This window comes from Globicephala melas, chromosome 1 (assembly GCF_963455315.2).
Source record: "Globicephala melas chromosome 1, mGloMel1.2, whole genome shotgun sequence".
NCBI lineage: Eukaryota > Metazoa > Chordata > Mammalia > Artiodactyla > Delphinidae > Globicephala > Globicephala melas.
Genome location: NC_083314.1, coordinates 112,980,348 through 113,005,986, shown reverse-complemented (window position 1 = coordinate 113,005,986; position 25,639 = coordinate 112,980,348). Strand labels below are relative to the sequence as shown.

Below are 25,639 nucleotides of genomic sequence, written 5' to 3'. Positions count from 1 at the left end.
CCACAAACAGTAGCTTCCTTCTTACCGAGTTGCATGAATTCATTACCTGGAAGATTGGATGCCTGCTCTCACTTGGCTTTCCTGGCCACCTCAAGTTTTTCCATTTCCAATGCATAGAAGTTTTGTTTGTGAGGGTCCAAATGCGGCAGAAACTATTTACAGGCTTCTAAGCTGCACTTGCTGCGTAGGCCAAGGGTGCTGGCTGAACAACTGACCAACCTTTCCAGGGAGAGATCTGAAGAAGGTAATTTGAAAAAACACCTTCCAATCCGTCAGGAACATGGAAAAACTTGCTGTCTCTTCTATGTTGGCAGAAGCTCCAAAGCACAGCATCACAGCATCTGGTTAACCGACCACTGAAACTTCAAAACACAGAGATCAGACTCTGCTCTAGGAAAAATAAGAAGTTACTGGGCTTTAGGACTGTCTTTGCACCACAGATTCATACCATATGGACTGAAACTAGAATCAACTGTTCAGGAGCCAAAAGAAAGCATGATACCAAGAGGTGATGTGTGACAATCTCTCCTCACAGTAAAAATAACCTAGAGTGCTTAGCAGAAACCTGGGAGAAGGAAAACTTTTCTGAAATAAAAAGTGAAACCATTATTTGATAGTCCCTTCATTACCTACACCTGAGGGGGATGGAAATTTCCCTTATAAAAATCACGAGGCTTAGTTTACTTCTCCTTGGTTATACAGTTCAGAGCACCTGCTTCCATGAAATTAAGATTTAAGACTCACATTTCACTGTTTACAATGCCTTTCATTTGTCTTTTCATGGATTTTCTCCAACCATCCCATTTCCACTTCTGAAGCCATTCCCAAGATTTCCTACAGGTTCTGAGATTATACTTCCTCTCCCACGATTGTCCTAGCTCCCCCAAGCCTGTCCTGTCCAGAGGCAACGCCCGGCAGCTCTCAGTTGGATTCACCACTGTACCAAGAATATGTTCCTTCCGCAGCTCAACATAAGGTCAACTCGACAATCATTAACAGCTATCTTTGTGTCCTTATGTCCTTTCCACATGGGTCCCCTTCACAATATAGTCCTGGACAGCCATGTTCCCTGAGGTCTGCTGTAACAGCTTTGAGCAGTGTTTAACTTAGCAGCGCACAATTCATAATGGACAATGAAACAGACTTGATGCTATTATGTTGGAATCCACTGAAAGAAACTGGTGCTAGCATTAACAGCTGGTTTCAAACTAACCGAAGTGATTGAAGTCTTTATACCCAAAGCAGCAAAATATGTGAGTAACATGGATGAAAGACTCAAGAGAAGAACTAAACACGCTAGAAGAAACAGCCTGCTGTCCATCAACAAAGAGAAACCTCCAAGAAAAGCGGCTTCACAAACCATGAAAAAACTGTCCTAGTTTTTCAAAAAATTCATTAAAGTAGCCGATTAAAATAATTATCCATTTTTAAGTGGCAGTAAACTGTAATATTCTCTCTAAATTATCATGAAACATAGTATAACTTCAGGATGGCTTGGTGACCTGGGCAGAGCCCACCTAGGAGGCCAATTAGCCTAATGGTTAAGGAAATGACCTCTGAAGCCCACTTGCCGTGGTTTAAATCATGGCTCGCCTAGTTACTTACATGTGACCCACCTGGTTTCGACCTTAATTTCCTTTCCCACATAAAATGGGGATGATGGTACTGTATTTTATTGACTCTAGAGCTCACATTTTAACATTCTTGATATCTTTAGGGTCTTAAAAAGGCTAGTGGCCAGGCCACAGTCATGATGTACCTGTCATTCATTGCTTGTGCATATGTGGGCTTAGCGGTTGATTCTGGTGGCACAAGTCAACATCAGCAACCCTTCAATATTGCATTCCACAGACCACCGTCCTAATAACCGTCCTAATAACAGTATAGTATTAGAATCAGCCAATCAGGAGATACACGCAGTGTGAACATAACTATGGGTTCTACATGGGAGGATCATAGCAATTACTGGTCAAGCTGGGTCTCAAAGGAGAGGGAGAGTATGCTCACGTGGAGAATATGAACAAGGAGAAAGGCACTTCAGGGGGAAAAAGGCTGGGACGTATATATGGTAACCTTTTCGTTGTTTTACAATACTGAAGTAAAGGGTGGAGATGAAAGAAAGAAATGGCTGCAATATTAGCTTGGGGCCAAGTCATGAAGAGTAAGCATTTGGTACTTTATTCAGTGAGAAAATAAAACCGGCAACAGCAGAGTTGTGTAGTAGCTCATCAAAGGCTAAAGGATGCATTCGGTTACGAAGCTCAAAATGAGTGCAGCCCACCACACTCCAATATGGAAAATGTTTACATTTTAGTTCATTTTAAAAAACATATGCACAGATACTTTACATAGCTTCCAGTTGACCAAAGTTGAAAGAAAATACTTTGTAATGAAGTACAGATCCCCAAAGGTTTATTTAAGGGCCTATTTTTATTTAAATAGTCTTAATTTTTTTTTTTTTTTTTGTGGTACGCGGGCCTCTCACTGTTGTGGTCCCTCCCGTTGCGGAGCACAGGCTCCGGACGCGCAGGCTCAGCGGCCATGGCTCCCAGGCCCAGCCGCTCCGGGGCATGTGGGATCCTCCCGGACCGGGGCACGAACTCGTGTCCCCTGCATCGGCAGGCAGACTCTCAACCACTACGCCACCAGGGAAGCCCTGGTCTTCATTTTTTGAAGCACTGTCCTCCAGTACAACTCTAATTTCAAAATCAGTATTTCTCAAATGTTCATGAAACTGGAAATTTCCAAATCCATGATGGAAACAGATTGGTGCTCTGTGCATCTGATCAAACCAGTAGCAACATAATGTCTAACACAAATGGGAAGCATTAAAAAAAAATAAAAGCCCGTAATGGCAACTCAAAGCAGCAGTGGCATCAAATAGGAACTGAAATCTCTAGTTAAAGCCAATGAAGGTTTGCAGGTTAATTTTGAATTTTACTCCTTATGCTATTTCAAATCAGAAACCTCTTGCTACTCAAATTCAAGTAAGTGTGCAGTGTACATCTGTTTGTTACTTTTGTATTCTCAGGAACAACCTTTCGTCACCTGCTCCCTACACCTTCCCCTTTTCTGATAATTTTCCCTTCCTCTGGGGGAACTCCACATCAGCTCAGGAACGGAATGTGATCCAATCTGGGCAAAATAAAAGTTCTTACTCCAAATTTTACATAACTTGCTGCCAAGCTTTGGTTATGATTATGTAAGCTGAAACTGTCAACAGCTGTCACCTACCATCCTCACCTCACTGCTTCCCACCTCCAAGAGGGCATCCCCAAACAGAAAGTTTGCCTGGAAGAGAAAACCAATCCAGGAAAAAAAAATCAGGGTCAAGTGTGGGGGCTGGAAAGATGGCTTCTTTGGTTCTTTGGATCCAGCCATGCCTCAATTTCCCAGTGTAGGAGCCAGTAAACTACCCTTCATGCTGACACTAGTTTGAGTTGAGTTTCTGACACTTGCAATTGAAAGATGATTGGCTAATAATCAAAAGTATACAATATCTACCTGAAAATAAACAACACACTTTAATACAGTAATTTACGATTAAATAAAAGCAGAGTAGGCATCTTTACTTAATATTTAATGACTGATATGAAATCAGGTACAACACACTGTATATGCCAACCAAATTAAACAAAATGTATAAAGGAAATTGTTGGCCTCATAGTTATGTGTTTAACATTTTACTATACATTGTGAAATCTGAATCCCATCACTTGCTACAGAGAAACAAATTGGCTCAACTACACTTAGGAATCTTAAATAGTCTAGTAACTCTCTTTAATTCATATTTATAATATGAACAGGTGCAAGTTTTGTTTACTGTAAATTTATGGTTATTAATCCCATATGTAATAATTAGCAATTACGAAAGGCCTACCTTCCCTTTGAAATCATTGTTTAAAAGATAAAGAAGGCCAGGTGGAACTTTTCTCCTTTTAAAATGTGGTTCGTGAACAAAATGCAGGATGTTGAACTTAACATGGGTCAGGGAGTTTGTTTATGCATCAGAATTTGTCAGGAATCCAAAATGGTGAAGGCCTCTAAAAAAGAAATTGGGTTGTAATACTACAAACTTCTAGGGCTCTCAGTGAATTATTCCAATTCACCCCCTCCAAGCAGTTGACATGGTTATTCACTAAAACACATGTTTATTGTAAATCCTGTGGGAATAAATGTGCATATTAATCAAATGAGTTGATAGTTATGTCAAGGGAACTCTGCTAGTTAAATTCTTTCCTAAGGAATAGACTATAATAATTTAAAGTCTAATAGAATTCTAGACAATAGGGACGGTAAAGATGCATTAGATCATGTAGGGGTTTTTCCCTTTCTTTTTCCACCTGGGTGGGGGGGAGGGAAAGTACAGGATAAATCCTTTGATTTTTGTCCAGTTTTCAATTTAAATTCTAAACGGGATGGAACTCAACACTTTTCTTGGAAATGAGACTACATCATAACAGATTTCACTGTCAGGAAATTCCTCTCCACCCTGATATTCAGATCACATGTTCTTTTTGTGTTCTTTATCCCACTTTTCCCAATAACAATTCTATGACACATTTGATTCAATTCATTCTCTTTCTTGCCTGTCTCAAGAAGACAAACTTCACTGTTAAATTTTGAATTCCCATTTCATCGTCTCTCCAGTAATACTGTGCAAAACATAATTCTACACAAAGTTTTTGCTATATGAGGAGAAGATTCCTGAAGCTGCTTTAGGAAGTATATATATTTCTCAAATGGCAATGCCTTACTGTCTATGAATCGCATTTCCACTATCACTTTTATACCAAGGGTCTTTGTGCCACTATTGTCTTTAGAGGCTCTTCTCATATATATGTACACCAAGTTACATATATCTGTGTTCTAAAAGTTTCTCTTATGCTCATGTTCTCATTATCTTTTCATATTTCTAATCTTTCCAATTCTCTTTAATACCTCTGATTTCCTTTTGGTCTAAAACTTATTCTAATTGTAAACTAAAAACGAATTTCACTAATGTCCAATTTTGTCATTGTTTTTTTAACCATTAAGTGCACAGATGCAATACAGATGTAATAATCTTTTATAGTCATATTGCAATTTCATAACTGTATAAATTCCAATAAAACTAGGAAACTTTAATTTTAATATGTGAGATCATAATGTATAAAGAGCTGTCATAAGGTATAAATTAAGTCATGTATATACATAAATACACACATACATTCCAGTAACACTTTGATGAGTTCCAAGTGTTTTTTCTTTAGTTATTGCTAGATGTTTCAAAACACAGCATAAAACTGCTCATCACAACACCCTGTGTGGTAATGACAAGAGTAGAGTGGGAATGGGATGAAAGGCACAGAATTCATAGTAAGACACAGCTCACTGTGTGAACAAGTAAAGCCAAATTCATGAGCACTGATGGTTCAAACAGTGTGGAGCCACTGATTTTCTGAAATGAATATAAGAAATAGCAGTTCATAGTATTTAGACAATGTTTTACAAAGGACATCATACTGGGTGCTACCCGAGTATAAAAGACTCATCCAGCTGTCTCAAGAGGTTAAGTTACATATAATCCCAAAGACAAGAATAGGCAAATGATGGACCAGTCCTCCTGTGGCTAGATGGTCTGCCACATGGCCTTTCTGTTTAGTGAGGTTCCACTAAAGAGAACGCCAACTTTGGGGCTGACACAGGTGATCCTTGGGTTTGGTGTTGCATCAAACTAACAAATAAAAAAAATTTCGGCCTACAGAATGAAGCATATTAAAGCCTGTGCCTTACGAGTCAATTCAAGAGGCTAGAAAATACATTAAATTTTTTTTTTTCAAGACTGTTTAATTACTTTTCAGAGAAACAAAAAATTCCATCCACTAAGCGACAATACCCCCAAATCTTCCAACAAGGTCCTCTGCAATTGTCTGGGAATTTTCATGTTCTTCCTCCAAAAGAAGTGCTCAATTTTAATTGCCAATGTTCTTAGTAGATTCACCTTTCACTGAAAAAAATAAGTAAACATACAGTCAAGTGTTTATGCTGTTTCTGTTTAGCCTGTTCTGTTTTCCCCTCTTCTCTCCTCCCTTCTGATGCATACCAACAGCACCGCTCATGGTGACAGACAAACCATGTCATGTCCCAGGCAGCTGGGATATACAATTCTGGCCACAATAAATAGAGAAATGATGTCTGAAAGTGGCAATTATATTTTGTGAGGTAACATCCTTCCTGACTCTGTGGAAGACTTGGGAATGGTCACTTCTCAGTGTGGGTAGGATCCAATACTTTTGCCACTGAATAGACCACTATTATCACAGAGGCTGGCCAAGTGTGGTTGGAATAAATTTTTTCCATGATTTTTTTTAAACTTAAAATTGAGGGTCAGTATATGTTGAGTGAATGTGGGCTGACAGAAGACTAGCTAATCTCCATCTCCTTCTTTTCACAGGAAAGAAGACTCAGAGCAGAAATGGAACTCCTTTAAAGGAGCTGCCTTGACTACATCAAGACTATGATTCACTAACTAAACTGAGAGTTCCTTGAGGATAGACACTGGACCTTTCTTTCCTGTATCTATCCCCGCCAGGGTAGCATGTATGCTGAATCAATATAACTGTAAGTTACACCAAATTTTAGGTTTCTTTTTTCAATTTGAAAAATGAGAAGCAGAGTAACCGCACCACTTACTTCACTGTATAGTGAAGCTAAAAGGAAATAACACATAAACACTTTGAAAATTGTTAAGGTTAAAATAGAGATCATTTTGCTTGAGGCTTATAGCCCTTTATCTCCATTGTGTAGATAAAGAAAATAGAGCTCAGAGAAGCAGAGTGAATGCCAAGGACCCAGCTAGTAAGAGCTGATGCCAGAACCATAAACTTGGATCTTGCCTCATATTCCAGTTGCCAAGTTCCTTGGGGTATGCCGATGGTACCTAGATGTACAATTGTACCAGCAACCAAACTGGTGTCCATTGAGTCCTTTTTATGAGGAAGGTACTGAAATAGGTTCTATCCAAGATATGGTCCTGATCCTTGTGGAATTTCATAAACTCTAGCAGAGTCCTTCAAGTATCTCCACGATATTACAAGTTAGTTGTTTTCTCCTCTGGCTTTCTCTGCACTGAAACCATGATAGAACCTATTGCACTGTGGCATTTACATGTGCGTTCTTGTGCCTAAACTCCATCCCCATCCCACTGCCACACACACACACACACACACACACACACACACACACTGAAAGAGAAAGGAAGAAAAAGAGGGGGTAAGCAGGAGTGAGGGAGGAGAGAGGAAGAATGGATGAAAGGATTTATTGGCCCAAGAAGAGATTGAAGTGGGAATTCCCTGGCAGTCCAGTGGTTAGGACTCCATGCTCTCACTGCCAAGGGCCCGGGTTCGATCCCTGGTCAGGGAACTAAAATCCCACAAGCTGCATGGAGTGGCCAAAATCAAAAAAAGTTAAAAAAGAAGAGACTGATATGTAAGTAACTGCTATGCTACTATTTTCACTAATTCAAGTAATCATTTTTGGGTTGGACTCCTCAAAAGACAGATATTTTCTAATTTTGAGTTATATTAGAATAACGGAGACAAATATTTTGCTGGTATTTTTAAGTTAATGGGCTTTGTGCTGTTTGGCACTGCAGTTTGGGAAACACCTTTTCCTTTCGTGGCTTACTGAAGTTGCCCAGTTTTCTTCTTTTGATGGAACTCCATTCTTTTTTCCTTAGACTGAAATGTAGGATGCTTTTATTGTGTCATTTAAATCTACTAGCTAACTTTGGCAAACAAGGACCTGTGAGACAAGTAACACCATTCTGAGCACCTCCCACTGGACTGATACAAGGTGGGTGAGCAGCTCTCTACACTCTACACCTAGTGGGCTACCTTAACTGCTTAACCTTTTCCAGTCAACCCTTTTCATTCTGTAAAAAGCAAAAAGCAAGCAAACAAAACTTGTCTATTGCCCATCAGAAAAGGCAGACTTTTGAAAAAATAAACTATGGCAATCTAGACTTATAACAAACATTATAATAATCATCAAGTGTGAAAAACAACTGAATCCCAGTCCAGAAACACATTTTTCCCAAACTAGAAGAGAGACACCTTTGCTATGAACTCAAGATCAAAATCCAACATTTTTGCCTCTGGAGAGAGAAAGAATTTCAAGGCTTTCCAAAGAAAATGCCCTGTTCTTATATAACCCTCCCCCTGCATTAAGGGACCACCCTGCAGAACATCCAACGCTGTGGGAATGTACAAAGAAACAGACAACTTGAAGTGCTTACACAAAGAAAAGCATCTACAGGAAGGCCTGGCATTATTTTTAAAGTGTGTGTATTTATGTGACAACACTGATATGGTCCTTAAAATCCTGCTAGATCCTCTTTGGTTCTTTGCTTCAGCAGCCCTAAATGATCTTCTATACTGAAAGCACGAGTCACTTGAGCTTCCTGTAAATAAGCCAAACATCGTATACCCACCAAAAAATAGCAAATTTTACTTCGTAAGGTTCCAAGTACACTACAAAAGTAGCCTTTTCTTTTTGCTTCATGACAGGAAGCCTTACTTCAATGTGCATTCCTAAACAAGGTGAAAGAGGAACTGTGTGTGCTGTGGTTATTTACACAGACAATGTTTGCTCTGGCTAGTAACCCACATTACTAAACAACTTTCCCTGAAACCAACATTGAGAGAGAGAGCGCTATGTGAATTATATTAAGGAAAAAGTAAGGTTTTACACAGCTTTAAAAAAAAGTGAAATTGGTCATTTAGAACTGAAATTTCTAACTTAATTTGATAAAATAAAAATGGATGTTCTCAAATTTTAAAAAATATAAAGTCAAGAATTAACCTAGGCTTCCCTGGTGGCACAGTGGTTAAGAATCTGTCTGCCAATGCAAGGGACACAGGTTTGAGCCCTGGCCCGGGAAGATCCCACATGCCGCGGAGCAACTAAGCCCGTGCTCCACAACTACTGAGCCTGAGCTCTAGCGCCCGCAAGCCACAACTACTGAGCCCACGTGCCACAACCACTGAAGCCTGTGCACCTAGAGCCCGTGCTCCGCAACAAGAGAAGCCACAACGAGAAGCCCGCGTACCGCAATGAAGAGTAGCCCCCGCTTACCGCAACTAGAGAAAGCCCGTGCGCAGCAATGAAGACCCAACACAGCCAAAAAAAAAATCAATTGATTCTAAATGTTTAAAAAAAAAAAAAAAAGAATTAACCTGAAGATTTAGAGACATATAATTGATTATTAGAAACTTTGTGTGTGCCAATTAAAAATCTGGTTTCACATTGTGGCACTGACAAAATTTTGGCCACTTAGGGAAAAAAAGTAATTCTCCTATTAACTTTCACAAAGAAAAAAAGCTATCATACACACATACAGAGAAGACCTTACAATAAAGGTCACTGCCTATTACAGTCCATAATGATGGTATAACAATAAAACCTGAACCACATATTTCAAAAGATATTTTAAAAAATAGAGTTCAATCCAATCCAAGGATTCTATGGCCCTCTGGTGTTTGTTACAATGAAACTTGTCCTGTACCTATAACTCTTAGCTGAAAGTGCTATCTAATGGTTTTGAATTAAGTAAGTAGCTCTCTCTCTTTTTAGAAGTAATTTTAAAATTTTATTCATCCTCTAGAATTTACATACTGAAACATAATTAACTTAATCAGTAAATGCAGATATGGGTAAGTCACTTTATACACTAACATTTTACATATACCGTTTCTGGTTTTAATAAATTCTCCCAATTCCACTACTCACCAAAGAGGGGAAAGTATCTACTTTTAAGGAATCACTAAAATGCCAAGGAATATAGCCAAGGAAACAAAATCAGAGAAAGTAAAACCAGTCGGTTTAAAAGAAAAGGAGATAAAGGGTCAAGGCAATGGCACCAGCTTATTCTAAATGCAATCCAAACTTTAAACACAATGTCCCTTGAAACATTTCCCTTTTCTATAAGGCAGAACACTAAAAATGTTTGTAATCTCTCATTTTAGGAATCTCTAAAGAGTTTTAATTAGGGCGTAAATTTATCTGATCATAGGCAGACTGTTACTTGAAGACTATTACCTTAAAAAAAGACAAAAACACACAAAACTCCCTAAAGGCGAAGTATATCCTTTTACAGCCAGACATTCAAACCGATTCATTCATTTTAAGTTGATAAAAGCTTACATGCTCTGAAACAGAATAGAAGCAACAGCTCAATCATATGGTTCTTTACAGTATTATCTGTAGTTACAGAGTAAATTCAGTTAGGTGTGTAAGTACAGTGGGAAAATATATAAAGACAATAATGTAATTGCTTCAGTTCACTAGAGTTATTTAAGCATTACAGGAACAAATTTACACTTACCTTGGTGAAGAACTTCCATGTCATTACTGTATTCTTTTAATACCACATGTAATGTTGGGTACTCAATGATCACTTTGTTCCTCAAATTGTCAAGGAGACTTTTGTCAGGATCCATTTCATAATATCTTATAGTAAAAAAGCAAAACCAAAAAATACCATTTTATTTGAAATTACTTGTAAATAAAATATGAGTCCCTTACATTAAAAAATTTAAATGATGATGACATTAATCCAACAGTTATTTCCTTATAATATAGTAACTTTACCAAAATAATCAGGTAAAAGAGCTATTATTATAGAGGTCCTAAAGCTAAATCAAAAGTATATGAAATAATTTGACATTAGGAAAGCTCTAGAACAAGTCATTCATTTTCATATCAATAAGGGATAAAGGCTAACTTTTATAAAATATCTATATTTGATGTGTCATGAATTTTTCTTGGATAAAATATTGACTAGCTAAAAATTCAAATTCCTCAAATACATTTAGTTTGAGTCTTAAAAGAAAACCAAACAACTATCCCATGATAGTTCCTAGTAATATATGGTGCTAAAATGGCTACAAAATACTTTTGTAAAAACTTAATTCTAAATTATAAATACTTTCTGGAAATATATATTACCATATAATTAAATTTTGCTTTCCTTTATTTTGAAATTAAAAAAAACAGGTTTGAATTTATGAATGAGGTAAAAGCACAAAATTTAAGAAATATGGAGTTCATTTGTCATGGTATCATGACATAACCAGTAAATGTGTCACAGGTAATTAGATGGTAATACTCCTTAAAGTATGAAATTCTCAAGTCATTACTTAAAAAAAAAAATTTTTTTTTTTTTTAGTTGATTAAAGTTGCATGCCCCTAGCATTCTCCCTTGCTTGTTTTCTGAGGTAGGAATAAAGGGGTGGAATTTCAGCTAGCTCACTAGGAGCTGCATAAGGGAATGTGTTGGCAAGTGACTATCATGTCACGACAAAGAGGAGAAAGTAGAGAACACCTTCACCAGAGTAGTGCAGAAGTTCTCCAACTTTTTTTCTCCATCTCCACCAATGACAGGTGATATTCACATACAAAACATACATCCCAAGGGATACCAGGCCTGACAGCTGGAACTCCATCCCTTCCCCTTCCACTCAAGAAAGTACACTGGAATACCAGTCAGTGATCAAGAGTGAGGTTACCATCGGGATACATTTGAATCTGCTGTAATTTTAAGAGTAAATCATACAAACTTTGATATTTCTTAATTAGTGACAAATTATTTGCACCATACCTTGCAGCTGACTCAGACATGCAGCACACTTACTAAGAACTCTTGGTATAGTGATTTCTCTGTGTTCTAAGTCTGTCCTGTGCAATATTTTTCCAATAAGGGAAAGCAGAAGTGCTTAACAAAGTGCAAAGCCGAGCCCATTATAAAAACTGATTTCTTTTTAAGAAGTGGGTGACAAGTGAGAGGACTTGTAAAACCAAAACTTTACTCCTGTTTGCCTGACCACATGCCCCACTCCTGGAATTAAATTCTTCATTTTAGAATCATAGAATATTTTTTATGTGGAAAAGAAACTTGAAATGCAAAATATTCAGTTTTCCTAAACCAGCCACCCTCGTGCCCATAGGCCACAGAGTGCATACATTCTTTTCCCTGTGTAATATAATACAGATGTGCTTACAATACTTTAAAAGTGTTCTTCCAGCATTCAAGGATTAAATGCATCACATTTTTTACACATTATTTCCCTTTGAAAGAAGCAGTGTTTTTTAAAAAGTTAGCAGTGATTATACAAAAAAGAGAGGCTGAATTAGATATAAAAGTATAAAATTAACTTATAAAGTAAAATATAAAGTGGATATAACTAAATTTTTCTTAAGAGAAAGCAAGACTTGAATTTTCAAATAGGAACTTTTCAAGTGGTATCCTACAAACACTTGTAGCAACTTATCTTCTGTGCATTTTAACTGAATCATAAGGCTTCTATTAAGAGACATTTCCCAAATCAGGGAATGTTTTCTATCAACACTTATTTCATTTTTTTTGTAAATAATTTTCAGTATATACCTAATGTTTTAGGCATTTTATTTCTTTTTAAAATATTAAATCTTCGTTAAGCTTCTCTAGACTTCCAAAGCTGAAACAATTAAAAAAAAAAAAAAGAATTCTTCAAAAGCCACATGGTAATCAGAACCTAATATTAATGCTGATATAATACAAAATAAGATCCCAGCAGAGGAACATTCAGAGATTCTTAAAAATTACCATGTAATAAGTTATACATTATTTCAATCTTAAAACTATAATTAATTACACTTGTTTTATTAATAAAATTGGTCCCTATTTTATGTGCCATGCAGGCTCTGTACAAAGTATTTAGAATGTAAAGATTTATGTAAGAATTTATAATGAATTACTTTAAAATATTTCACTCAAATGCAGTGAAAATCTGGTATGTTGTGTGGTTTTAATGGGAACCACTGAATTTTATTTAGTGTTTACCCGAAGATGTTGTAAACTTCCAATCACAGCAATATTGCTATTGAGTGTCAATAAGCTTCAAGGCCTCAGCTTTCCAGTCTGTCACTTAAAACAGGTCAGACTTCACTAGATAATTTTTATATGAAATTCTGAATTTCTTTTTCTACTAGGAGTGGTTACTCTTAGGCTACCATTAATATTTGCCAGTAATTAAGAAGTAAATTATGTAAACTGTTTTATAAAGAAAGGCTATTAAACACAGATGGGGTAACATTGTGTGGACATAGGGTTTAGTTAAAGGAAGCAGTAACTTTTAGTGGTTGCTTGGGTTTGGAGTCTAACACCGAGTTAAAGTCCTGCCTCCATCACTTACTGGTCTGCGATTCTGGACAAGTTACTTAACTTCTCTAGTTCCTAGTTTCCATGCTTGAAAGTGGAGATAACAGCAGTATCATTTCAGAGAGTTATTATGAGAGCTAAATGATAAAACACAGAAACTGTTAGCTCATTTACTTAAGCCATGAACACAGTTTTACAGTTGTATTTACCTAAAATAACAACGCATTCTTACAGAAACTTTAGTTCAGGACAAAGTCACTGAACTTCTTCAGTAACAAAGAATGGCACTTCTTATGTAAGCACTGAAACACTTATTTGCCTCTTTATGCATTTTAAACGTAGCCTTACAACTTTCCGTATAACTTTCATTTTTTTATTATTTTATATTAGTTTATATTAAATTTACTTCCAAGAGGCTACAACTACGTTGAATCCTCCTTGTTTCCATTATCTTGAGGCAACGTGTAGAGTCCAGCTTGGCATTGCCCAAAACATTTAGGTGTTAGCTCCTCTGCAAGTCATTAAGTCACTGAATCCTAAGGGGCAGCTTCATCTATTTTTGAAATTTTCAGGAACTCTGGTGTTCCCATTAGTAAAAGGGCTCTGCTACCACAAGACAAACTACTTGGGTTTGAAAGAATTAAGATACCAATGTTTGTCTTTTATTTTACCCTTAGGGACCCTCTCAGACATTTCCTCTTGTTATTTCACTTGGTTTACTCTCATAGGCTCACTAGCTGACCCTGCTCCAGGCAGCTTCACAGGGGCATTGTAAGGGCAGCATAGCTCAGTAGGCTAAACAGGTGTTTACAGTGTTTGACATCATACAAATAAAAGTTGTCTTGATACTCAAGGGTATGCTTTTAATCTTGGCTCTGTTACTAACTTTCAAAGAAACTGGCCAAGTTCTTGAACTTCTTTCTCTGCACTTCATTAGCAAATTAGGATTTATTTTTTAACTTCCCATAACTCAAAAGGAGACAGAGAATAATAAAAAAAAAAGGAGTCACAAACCATTCTATTTCCCACCTGATCACTGGCACCCCTTAGATCATCTCCCCTTCTATCCCCTAATAAAATACTTAAACTAAATTTGAATTTTCTCCAAATTTAACAATCTAATAGCAATCCGTAGGCCATAGAATTTTTTCCACTATAAAATAAGGGCATCTGATGAGGTGATCATCAAGATCCCTCCAGCTCTAAAATTGTACAAGTTTTGATATTTGTCTGCCAAAGGCAGCACTTAACCAATATTCCTAATAGTCATTTGTATTTATTTCTTAACTTAGGTTTCTAGGTTAAAAGTGCAACTAACTGATTCCAAACGTACACAGTTGAATCTCTTGCTGTTTAAAAAACTTAACCTTAATATAAATCAGTTTACTGTTATCCGATAGCTAAACATTTATAAAGTATGGCTCATCTTGGTATTAACTGAATTCAGTAAGGTTCCTGAATGTATTATAAACTACATGTTTTAGATTCATATTTATCAAATTCCTTTAAAATAAGTAATTTAAAAGTACTAAACTTATTTTAATAGAGCAGAAAGAGAACAGATTAAGTGAACAAACTAGCTTTTAAAATCCAAATGAAAAGGAAGAAAGAAACCAGATTGTTAATGAAGACCCAGAATAGGAGAAAAAAGATACATACATTCAAACTAAAACATATAAAACCAAACTAAGTACAGGGGTCAGAGAGTTTTTTAACTCTTCTGTTTACAAGTAAAAGGTATTATTTAAAATTTCTCCAAATACTCCTGTGTGACAGTTTTTGCAACTCAGACTGTCCACGTCACATTAGAAGTAGATTGTGTCAAAGTTAAATTTTTTCTTACCTAATTTCTCTAGTTTTCATATTAAAAAGATAACAGTAACTGAATTAGTGGTTTGCTGCACTTCGTTTTGGAACTTTTACGTAATTTATGTAAATGTGTAAACGTGGGCTCCATATACTTGACGTGGGGCACCAGTCATGAGGGGGGTAGCACAGACACATACCTCCATTCAGAAAGCTCTACGGTCAGAAATGCGCTGGCAGACCATCCCGTCTATTGATGACAAAAGGTATGGGATGCGGTGAAATAAAGTGACTAATTACACATTTTAAAACATGCTTTAAAGAGGGCCTTACAAGGCTTTTGTTCTAGGTGCTATTTGTTCAGGCTTTCCTTATCTTCACTAGTAAGCTCAATTACTTTTAAATCCAGAAGGCTTGGGTTCCAATCTTATCACAGGTCCTTAGAAGCTGTGACTCCTCAAGGGTACTCAGTTTTCCTCATCAGTATAATGATGGAAAGGTTATCTACTCATCAGCTAGCTTGTAAAGATTAAATGTAACAGGTGAAAATGTTTCTAAAGTGTAACTTGCCAAACTGATATTAGTAGTAAGACTTTATACTTCAAAGGTAATTTAGCACCTTTAGCAGGGAAATAACATACTTATCAGGGATTATCTTCATGATCTATATGATGGGCTAGTTAGTAGAAAAAGCATGAACTTTGAAGCCAAAAAGACCTGAGTCCAAATCCAGGCTTTGTAACTGTAGCTTGGTTTCTTCGGGCTAAGTCAATTTCTCAGAGCCTAAGATTCCTATCTTGTAAAGTAGAGATATAGTATGTACTTCATTAGAATTAATGCATGTGAAAATGTGAACAGTGCCTAGCTTCATTAATCAATCAATTCCTCAAATATTTATTTAGTGTCTACCATTACAGATAGTCTGCTAGGTAATGGAAGTTCATAGAAATAAACCCCACATTTTATTGGGAGTGCCAGTCAACAAACAATCACATTTCATTGGGATAAGTGTCAGGATAGAAATCTAAAGCTAAGTAGATACTCAATAAACTTTCTTTCTTGTCCCTTATTCACCTCCAAATGTTCTTTCAAATATTATAGTGCCTATAATATCTAGGCACTTCATTTGCTAACTCTAGCTCTCCTCCTCCTTAATTGGTTCTTAAAATCCCTCCTCCTCCATGGATTTTCTCCTAATTAACATAGGAAATTTTAATTAGCCTTACTCTCATTAACAAAACATATGCTTCCTCTGGTGCTAGACTAAATGCAGGAGTCTGATCAGTACAGACTCTTACATTTTCAATCTTTATTAGGAAGTATATCACTTTGGAAAATATGATCACGTTCCTCAGAAAAACTTTTGCTTAAATGTTAGTTAAATAGTTCATGAATTAACTACACCATAGAATTATATTATTTTAGAGTTACAAAGAACTTAATCTACTTTTTTTTGTCTTCCAGGTGAGGGCACTGAAGCCCTGAGGAGTATCTTACTCAGGGTTGCTCAAGGAGATGCAGAGTTAGAACTGTAAAGCCAATCTTTTGAGTTCTTCACTCAACTCTTTGCTTGTTTGCTTATTCCTCGCTCAACACATATTTACTGAGGGAGGTCTACCATGTACCAGATGCTGTTCTAGGAACTGGGAATACAATGGTGAACTATTAGGTATTCACTAGTGATGAAAAGATGAAGGATTTCTAGGAAGAAAGTACCTATACAAGGTAGAGGATAAGGGAATACACATAGAATTCATACAGTTTGGTACGTATAAATTTCAGTGAGAGGTCTGCTTGAAAAGGTGAAGCACTTTGGCTAAAATGAAGTATCTGAATCACCTAGAAATTTCAATTAATTATGTCATTACTCTCTCTGAAGAGTATATAAAGTTAGATATAAATTATTATGTAACATAACTAGAATGGATAAATTTAGTGGATTAAGTTGAGGGTTAAAATTTATTTTCCAAGTTTTTAGAGAAAACTCTCATTTTATATTTTACATAATTCCCTTAATCAATGATCAAAATAGTACATATTTGAAATGAGATCATTACTATGGAAATTGTAGTCTTTATAATCTGTTAAGAATTTGACCATCATATCACTTTGGATCTACTTTTCAGTACAGCCTCTCAAATTAAACTTCTCAAGTTCACAGCAGCTGAAACTTCACTCACCCAGCTCTGCCAACTAGTAGAGCTTCAGCTTCCCTAGAGCTACCTAAGAGTAAACTTCCCTAGAGCTAAGTTTACAAGTCTTATCATAAAACTGCCTCAAGCAGAATGCCACATATGAAACCCATTCCATCACTGGACGTGTCATCTCTGAGATGATAAAAGTATTTAGCACCCTGTGCTATGTATTTTCTTTATGTGTGTGGACATTCTTCAGGTTGATTCTAACATTTTCTAGTCCTTAAATGATCCCTTGCTTCTGCTGTTCTAGAGTCTATGTCCAAAATGTGGCCAAAGGTTAAGACCATTTTGAGCATGTACTCTACCTGATCTTGATTCTCACTTTGGAAAACAATCAGTAATCCCAAAGAGGGATAACAAAGAACTGGGGCTGGGTTCCACATAATCTAAGAACGTGCACTGTGGTCATTTATGGCGCTGAGAGGCATGTGCTATATTGCAAAGGCTTTGGAGACAGGTGGGCCTAGGTCTGGATCTAGGTTTCACCAGTTAGTGGTTACAAAGCTGCAGTCAGGGCTCTCCGTGCAACTAAACATATTCATAATGTATAATGTATGTACAGTGTAACATAATTATAGTGTATATAAAATGCTTAACAAAGTACCTAAAATACAGTAGGAGACACTCAGTAAGAGGGTGTCATTAGGACTTCCCTGGTGGCACAGTGGTTAAGAATCTGCTTGCCAAGGCAGGGGACACGGGTTCGAGCCCTGGTCCGGGAAGGTCCCACGTGCCGTGGAGCAACTAAGCCCGCGTGCCACAACTACAGAGCCTGAGCTCTAGAGCCCATGAGACACAACTACTGAGGCTGCATGCTGCAACTACTGAAGCCCATGTGCCTAGAGCCTGTGCTCCGTGACAAGAGAAGCCACCGCAGCGAGGAGCCTGCACACCACAACGAAGAAAGCCCGTGCACAGCAACGAAGACCCAACACAGCCAAAAACAAATAAATATATTAAATATATATATATTAAAAAAAAGAGTGTCATTAATACTTATTATGTTCCATAAAGACATTCATCAGCCTCTAGATTTAACCCCGATTTTAAATCACCCTTGCAGCAAACATTTTTTTGTGCGTGTATCTGGCAAAACTTATTCAGGTTCTTCACACTTTCCTGCTTATACGTAACCTAAAATAATTTCAGAAAACAATGACACTTTTGTAGATTTTAAAACAGACATCTGAAATTTCATTTAATTTCTTTACTCACAAGTTAAAATAGATATAAAGAACGTAATTTATGGTGTAGTGTAAATATTGATGGTTTAGAATGAAAATGTTACATCACTCTTATAAAAATTCACTAGAATCTAAGTAAAATGGGAATGGTACCAGTATCATCAATTTAAAAACTGCATGAACAAGTTCTTCCTTAATAGTTAGAAATAGTTAGAAATCTTATATAGTTTCCTTTTCTCCTTGATTGTATTTCCATTCCAATTCTCCACAGAATTTTATCCTAAATACTGATACATTTATGCTTGAAAATCTTTTACTTATAGCCCAATCACACTTCTCTGTAACAAAAATGTGTATGTAAGCTAAAAATTTAATTTTATTACCTATGACCTTAAGGCTTTAAATGTTAAAATTTCTTCAGAATTGAATAATTATTATTAGTACAAAACTGATCAAAACACAAATATATTACAAACATTTATAGTAAAACTTTACTGGAAATGCATTTCTTAATGTGATGGGTGAGTGCTGATGATGGCATCTTCTACTACATGCAAGGCTGTTTACAACTGACTCTTAGATTAAGTGATTTCCCCCATTTATCTCTGCAGAACTCATTGCTAGAATTAAATTCCAGAAGGAAAACAAAAGGAAGTTTAAGTAATCTCATCTAGAGAGCACACTGCTGTTATTCACTAACCCTTCCTTCATCACAGTTATTTTCAAGGGATCTAACTAAAAGGCAGAAATGGTCTCTGGCTATTTACATAAGACAAGGCATCTGAAAGTAGTTAATGCTGTTCTTAGAAATTCTGGAATTCCTTTAATGTTCTCTGACATATATTTAATTCTGTACCATTATTATCAAAACAATCTTAACTTCCAAGGTCTTCAGTTCTAATGGCAGGATATTTTTTTAAAAATCCTAACTTTTAAATATATATATTATACATTTCCTATTTAGAGTATCTTTAAATATACTTTTCAATCATTCTCTGTAAGCCTGAAATAAGACTTAATTTTCTACTTCCAGTTCAATTAGGCAAAGGGTACAGACTAGTATCTTTAAGGATGTAGAAATTTGACTTCAAAAATTCATCCTAATATTAAATGACATATTTCTTTACACAACTTCAACAACTCAACTGAATAAACATCTACCAAATATTTATTATATAGAAAACATGCTAGACACTTGTATGGGATTCAAAAATGTCCTCAAGGATTTTATTATCCTCGGCAGTGTTTCTCAAAGTGTGGTCCCAGGGATAACTTATATCAGGGTCCCTCAGGAGGCAGAGACTTTAACAAATGCAGGTTTCTGGGTACTAGGTAAGACTGACTAAACCAAAAACTCTGAGGGTGGGCTGAAAATCGACATTTTCATCTGTCCTAGATAATTATGATGGACACTGAAATCTGAGAAGCAACGTTCTGAGAAAAGAAATACTGGTTAAATGATCAGTTGAAGAGATGCTTATGGTAAGGTAGCAAAATTGGCCAGTAGGGGTATGGGCTAGGTGAAAAGCAAGGAGGGACCTGGCAGGACTACGAGGTGAGGCAGGCAAGAGACTAGACTCTTAGAATCAACAAAGTCTGAGAGGTGGTATCTTGCAGGCAGAGTTGAGACTCTAGGAAGTCAGAATCTGAGCAAGTAATGTGAACTGGGAGGTCACTCTGCTTTAAGGTAGAAGGGGGTCTTTGCTTGCTGGTGGGTGGGTGTTAGCAAAAGTCAAAAAGACGTCAGGTGGGTCTTACTTGAGGCCTTTAGAGAAACCAATTTCTCTAAAAGGGCGTAGGAAAAAGTGTCTTACCTCTTAACTTCAGAGTGAATGATTTTTAAATATTTCATGTTACAGATCCAAAGAAAGTAAAGTAACCTCAGTTTTTTATTTAAAAAAAATCCTCTCAGCACGGAAATAAAATCATCCAAGAGAAATAGGTCATTCTTTTGCTGGTTGCCTTTTATAAAAAAAGAAAAAAGTGTTCCAAAATGATTAACTACAACCAGCACAGCAGGAAACAACTAATAGAATCTGCACGTACAATAGGGTAGTCCCCCCAAAAAGAGTAATAATCTTCTGTGACGTGCATGAAATCAAAGCTTAGATAAAGCTTTAATTTGGCTTGGGTTTAAAGTCTCAACTCTTGGCTCTATATGCCAATTTTTGGAAGCAGAGTAAAGGCAACTGGTCTGTGCATCAATCAAAAACTGACATGCAAAGATGTCCGTGTTTTCCACTGGTCACCTGCTATGCCATATGTATTAAACACATATCTATTGTAACATTACCACACACCTATCTCCCCTCCTTGACTGTGAGCATCTTGAGGGCTAGTCTTTTAGGTGTCTATGTGTTCCTAGTGCTTAGTGCTGTGCTGGCACATGGAAGGTGCCCAATGAATATTATCTAAATAAATGAAAAATAAAGACTTCATCTTTTTTTTTTTTTGGAATTTTTGAATTTTATTTATTTTTTATACAGCAGGTTCAAGACTTGATCAATCTTAACCCATTGATATTTTAGGTCAAGGTTACATATCAGAAAGCCTGTTCTCTGAACAGGTGCTACTTTTTCTGAAGAAACTTTAATTTATTAATTAATTTATTTTTAATGGACTGCAAAGACTTTTATTTATATTTATTTTTAACTTTTTATTTTATATTGGAATATAGTCGATTACCAATGTTGTAATAGTTTCAGGTGCAGAGCAAAGCGACTCAGCCATACATATACATGTATCCATGAAGAAACTTTAAATTATACTTGGTAGTTTTAACAATCTCTCTCTCTCTCGCTCTCTTTTTCATTTTACATATTGAGAATTGAAGCCTGTAGGAATTGGCAAACTATGGTCAGCAGGCCAAATCCTGCCCATTGTCTGTTTTTGTAAATAAAGTCTTACAGTCATGCCCATTCATTTATGTATTGACTATAGTTGTTTATGTGCTACAATGGTGGACTGACAACTACAACTGTATGGCCCACAAGTCCAAAAATATTTACTGTCTGGCCATTTGCAAAAAAGCTGTCCAAACCCTGCTTTAGAGTATTAAAGTGGTATCAACACCTAGCACATAGCAGGCACACATATATTTAAGTGCATTAGTACACTACTTATTAAAAAAATTAAAACTGAATTCCTATTATGGGAAAGTCACTGACTCAGCACTGCAGGAAATATAAAGATGAAGATGCCTAAGGCAGCCACTGTCTTCAAAAGGGAGTTTATCATCATATGGGATGTTTTATTGGGATAAAATATAAGACAGGATTGCAGGAACCTATGAGAAGTTTTTGAAGCTCAAAGGATAAGGATTACATCCAGTTGGGGGTAAGGGATAGGCTCCACTGTAGACACTGATAAACAATAATCTTCTCAAAAGAATGGAGAGAACATACAGAAGGCTCATATGGAGGCCTACCACGTAAGGCAGGGTGGTGAGGGAGAAGTGAAAGATGGCTCTAAGGTCATATGCCTTGCTTACAAGAAGAATGACAGTGCCAATAACAAGGAATGACTGTCAACATTTATTGACTGTTTACTAGATGTCAGGTACATCAGCAGTCCATTTAATCCTCATTTAAAACAACACACACAGAAACACACACTAGGAACAAATGGATGTGGTGTGATGAGATCTAAACATGTTGAGTTTAAGATTTAATGAGATGTGTAAGTGAAGATACATGCAAACTAACATTTGAAGTCTGGGAGAAAGGTTGAAAATATCTCTAGATTTGGGAGTCATTTGTACAGAGATAACAGTTGATGACATCTTAAATAAAGTAGCCCCTGAAGCTTCATATTCTTCCAATACTATTTATGTCAAAAGAAATGTAAACTAACATGATTGGGTATCTGCCCCCTTGTGGTTAGTGGTGAGTGACCTGTTGGGAGCATAGCTAATATTGAACTTAGAGTACTTCCCAGAAGTATAAGAAATCATTTGGCTGAAAGAAGCCATTATTTTTCAAAAAGTAATACGTAAGTCAACTGCCAGCCACACAGAACTTTTTTTTAAAAACAGATTTCCTCCTTTTATTGATACTAAGAAAAGTAATTTCTAGGATTAAAACAACAAAAACTCTTACATTCATTGAGTCAACTCAGCAAGATGTTGACCTAAATGCTGCAACTTGTAATACATGAATAATACATATTTACTGAGACTGATTTGCTATGTACCTGGCACCATACTAAGTAGCTGACATGCATTATCTGGAAGCAATCTTTACAACAGTGCAATACCTTTGTTTTGATCCCCTCTTTCAGATGGGAAAACAGAAACTTAGTAGCTTTCCAAGGTCTGCATCAAATTTATAACATTATTTCAAATTTATAGAAAATCTACTTTGATGTAGGTTTTTGGATAAGAGCAAAAAGGTTATTTTGGAACATCTCATAATTTGTGTTAGGTTTGAGAAGTAGTGATTTAATAAATTTAGTATTTGTAATGGTAAAACTTTTGGTCTACAAAGTCTAACCTGGAACCTCTTAAAGTAAAATAAGGTCTACTTCTCCACAGATTATGTATTCTGGAAGGAGTTACTATTTCTTGTTGGAATGCGATATAATCTTACTCTGAAGGGAGCTTAGTAATAAGGGATTAGTATAGAAAGGCCATTCTTTTTGAAAATAACGTTCGAGAAAATGATGCCACTTCTACTTGAAACTCAATGTGCCCTAAGCCTCTCCAGGCCTTACCTCCATCTCTCAGAAGACAGATCCATGCCAGGTACCCCAGGCACCTTTACTTCATGTCTGTTTTCTCTGCTACAACAGAACTGTACCCTACTCAGTCTTGTATAAACCCCAATTTTTATATATATGCCTAGGAGAGTAAATGTGCTTAATTAATGACTTTTGAGTAAATCTGGAAAGAATCATCCCACAATAGCTTAAATCACATCTTTATCAAAATCAGGATCTTATATAAACATCAAAGCAGCAAAGTAAACATAAAAAATAGAAAATGTATCTGAATTTCTTCATGAAAAATAAATGATTCTATTAATAAGTAAAATATAGGTCTAAAATTCAATAGATTTGAAAAATTACAATTAAATGGACAGTATCAAAGCTGGGAGTATTCTAACTTGTCAGTAATAACTTAAGTTAGCAGCAATACAATGGCTGCCTCTGATGGTGCCTGGTGTTACCAACATAGGCTTTTCTGCCTCAAAACACTCATTTACTTTCTGAGAACAGGAAGCTGGTGAGAAATGATGTGGCAAGAGGGTACCTTACATGAATTCTCCTCCACTGGGAATGTAAGCTCCACAGAGACAGGAACAGTTTTGCTTGCTGCTATCAGCCTAATGTCTTGAACAACACCTGGACCACAATGGGTACTAAGTGTTTGCTGAATGAATGAATGGATTTACTTAAGAAGACATATTTACTTTTATAAGAAGATACAAATTCAAACCCTGTGTATTCTGGAAAGAAAACTCTGAAACAGATCAGCAACAAATTCTTTAGAGTTAGACATACATTCTATGATCACCTAAACCTAAAAATAAAAGTTGTATATGGCAAAGCTAAAGCCTGGGAAACATTTAAGATTGCTCTAGCTGATCAGGTATATCATGGGACAATTGTCATAAACTCTTCAAGAATGGAAAACACAACCACTGGAAATTGGCAATACCAAGTATTTGGTAAAAAGACTCTACTCTGAATTTACTGGAATGCTATAAATCATATGATACCTTTAAAATCAGAAAGCCACAAGGAAAATACATGGTTCTACCTTCTAAGTACTTTTCAGGAAATAATAAAATTCTCCTTATCTTAAATTAGAAGCCCACATTTTATAACCTATAATAATCTTACTTAGATGTTCTCTGAATGTACTTCCCTTTAATGATATAACTGTGATTAAGCATACAATCAAATGCGAATGCTCATCTTAGCCTATCTATGAATGTACTATCTGGTGAACACTGGTTAAAAATCTTTAATTAAAAAAAATCTATTTCTAAATGTATCTCCATAGTATCTACTTGCATTATTCATGATTAGAAAATCCTAATAAAACTAGGAAGTTCTGTAGAAATTAGGATAACTATACCTTAAGGCTGACTGAACAGTCAGAAATATAAGGATGTACCTTACTCCAACTTAGGTCCACCTTCATGATAAAAGCTACCTCAATTGGAGTTTCTAACATTATTATTGCCTTAAAGTGGTAATATCACTAGTCAAAGTTAAATAGGGTGGCAATTTTTAAATACAAAGTTCTTAGATCTTGGTTGTATACTTCTGCTTCCTCTTCTTTGATGGTATTTTCATATATCATTGAGTTCAAGTAAACAACTCAAATGGGGAAATCTGGAAGACATGTTTTCTACATAGATAAGGTAAAGTCAGAGTACTTTTCATGTTACTAAGTTTGGCTCAGGTTTAGTAACAAAACAGCCTATTCTAGGTATTCCTTTAAGTCAATACCACTTACCTTTTACTTTATTAATCTATCATTCCCTCCCCTTTGGGGATTAAGAAGGTTAACCCAAGGCCCAACCAAAGTCCTTTTTGGGTTCCTAAAGAAGGAAAGTCATAAAATAAGAGAAAGTAAAGGACCTTAAAGGGACATGAAGCCCAGAGAAGTTGAGTGTCTAGAATTAGGTCATCTCATCTCACTGCAGTACGCTCCTCTAACCTTTTTTATTGGTGAAGGTTTATCCTCTTTGGTTCTTTGTTAAAATAAAACCTACCAGTCTTATTAGTATCCTCCTGTGTTCTGGTCTTTCTATGTTCTCATTTCCTTCTATGCAACTGCCCAAAACAGTTTTACCAAATGCTCCCCTCTGGGTCATGTCATGCTGCATGCATTTCTGTCACTCTCCCACAAAACCCTGTCTCCTAGGACAAGCTGAGATCGCCATTCCCTTTCCCTCTTCGTAGATTTACAGTACATATTTCCAAGTCAAAAATGAATGCTATCTGGGCCTACGCAGTCTGCCCTATATTATAAACTTTAAAATATTCTGTATCCTACATTTACCTTTTATCACATACAACTTTGGTTTCCTTGAATTTTAGAAGATTTTTTTAAGAATCCATTTATCTTCTGTAGTAGTAATAGTAATAGTAGAAATAATAAAAGCATGCACTTACCATGTGCTAAATAATCATCTTAATCTCTCATGATAATCTGATTATCATCACCTCCAGTTTAGAGATGAGGAAACGAAGGCAAGTTAGGCTATGTAATTTACTCAAGTTAACGTAACTGGGAGCAGGCACAGCTGGGATTCAAACCC

The 25,639-nt window shown here is 36.3% G+C and overlaps 1 protein-coding gene across 1 annotated transcript in view; it reads right to left on the bottom strand.

Moving 5' to 3' along the window:
- Nucleotides 1–2,155: 2,155 nt before the first annotated feature.
- Nucleotides 2,156–25,639, bottom strand: part of ZNHIT6 (zinc finger HIT-type containing 6) — a 58,338-nt gene continuing 34,854 nt past the window's right edge. The window contains exons 9-10 of the mRNA XM_030866114.3: nucleotides 10,367–10,491; nucleotides 2,156–5,989 (exon numbers count right to left, since the gene is read on the bottom strand). Of these exons, the coding sequence (XP_030721974.1) occupies nucleotides 5,955–5,989; nucleotides 10,367–10,491 (160 nt within the window). The 3' untranslated portion in view covers nucleotides 2,156–5,954. The remainder of the gene's footprint in view (nucleotides 5,990–10,366; nucleotides 10,492–25,639) is intronic.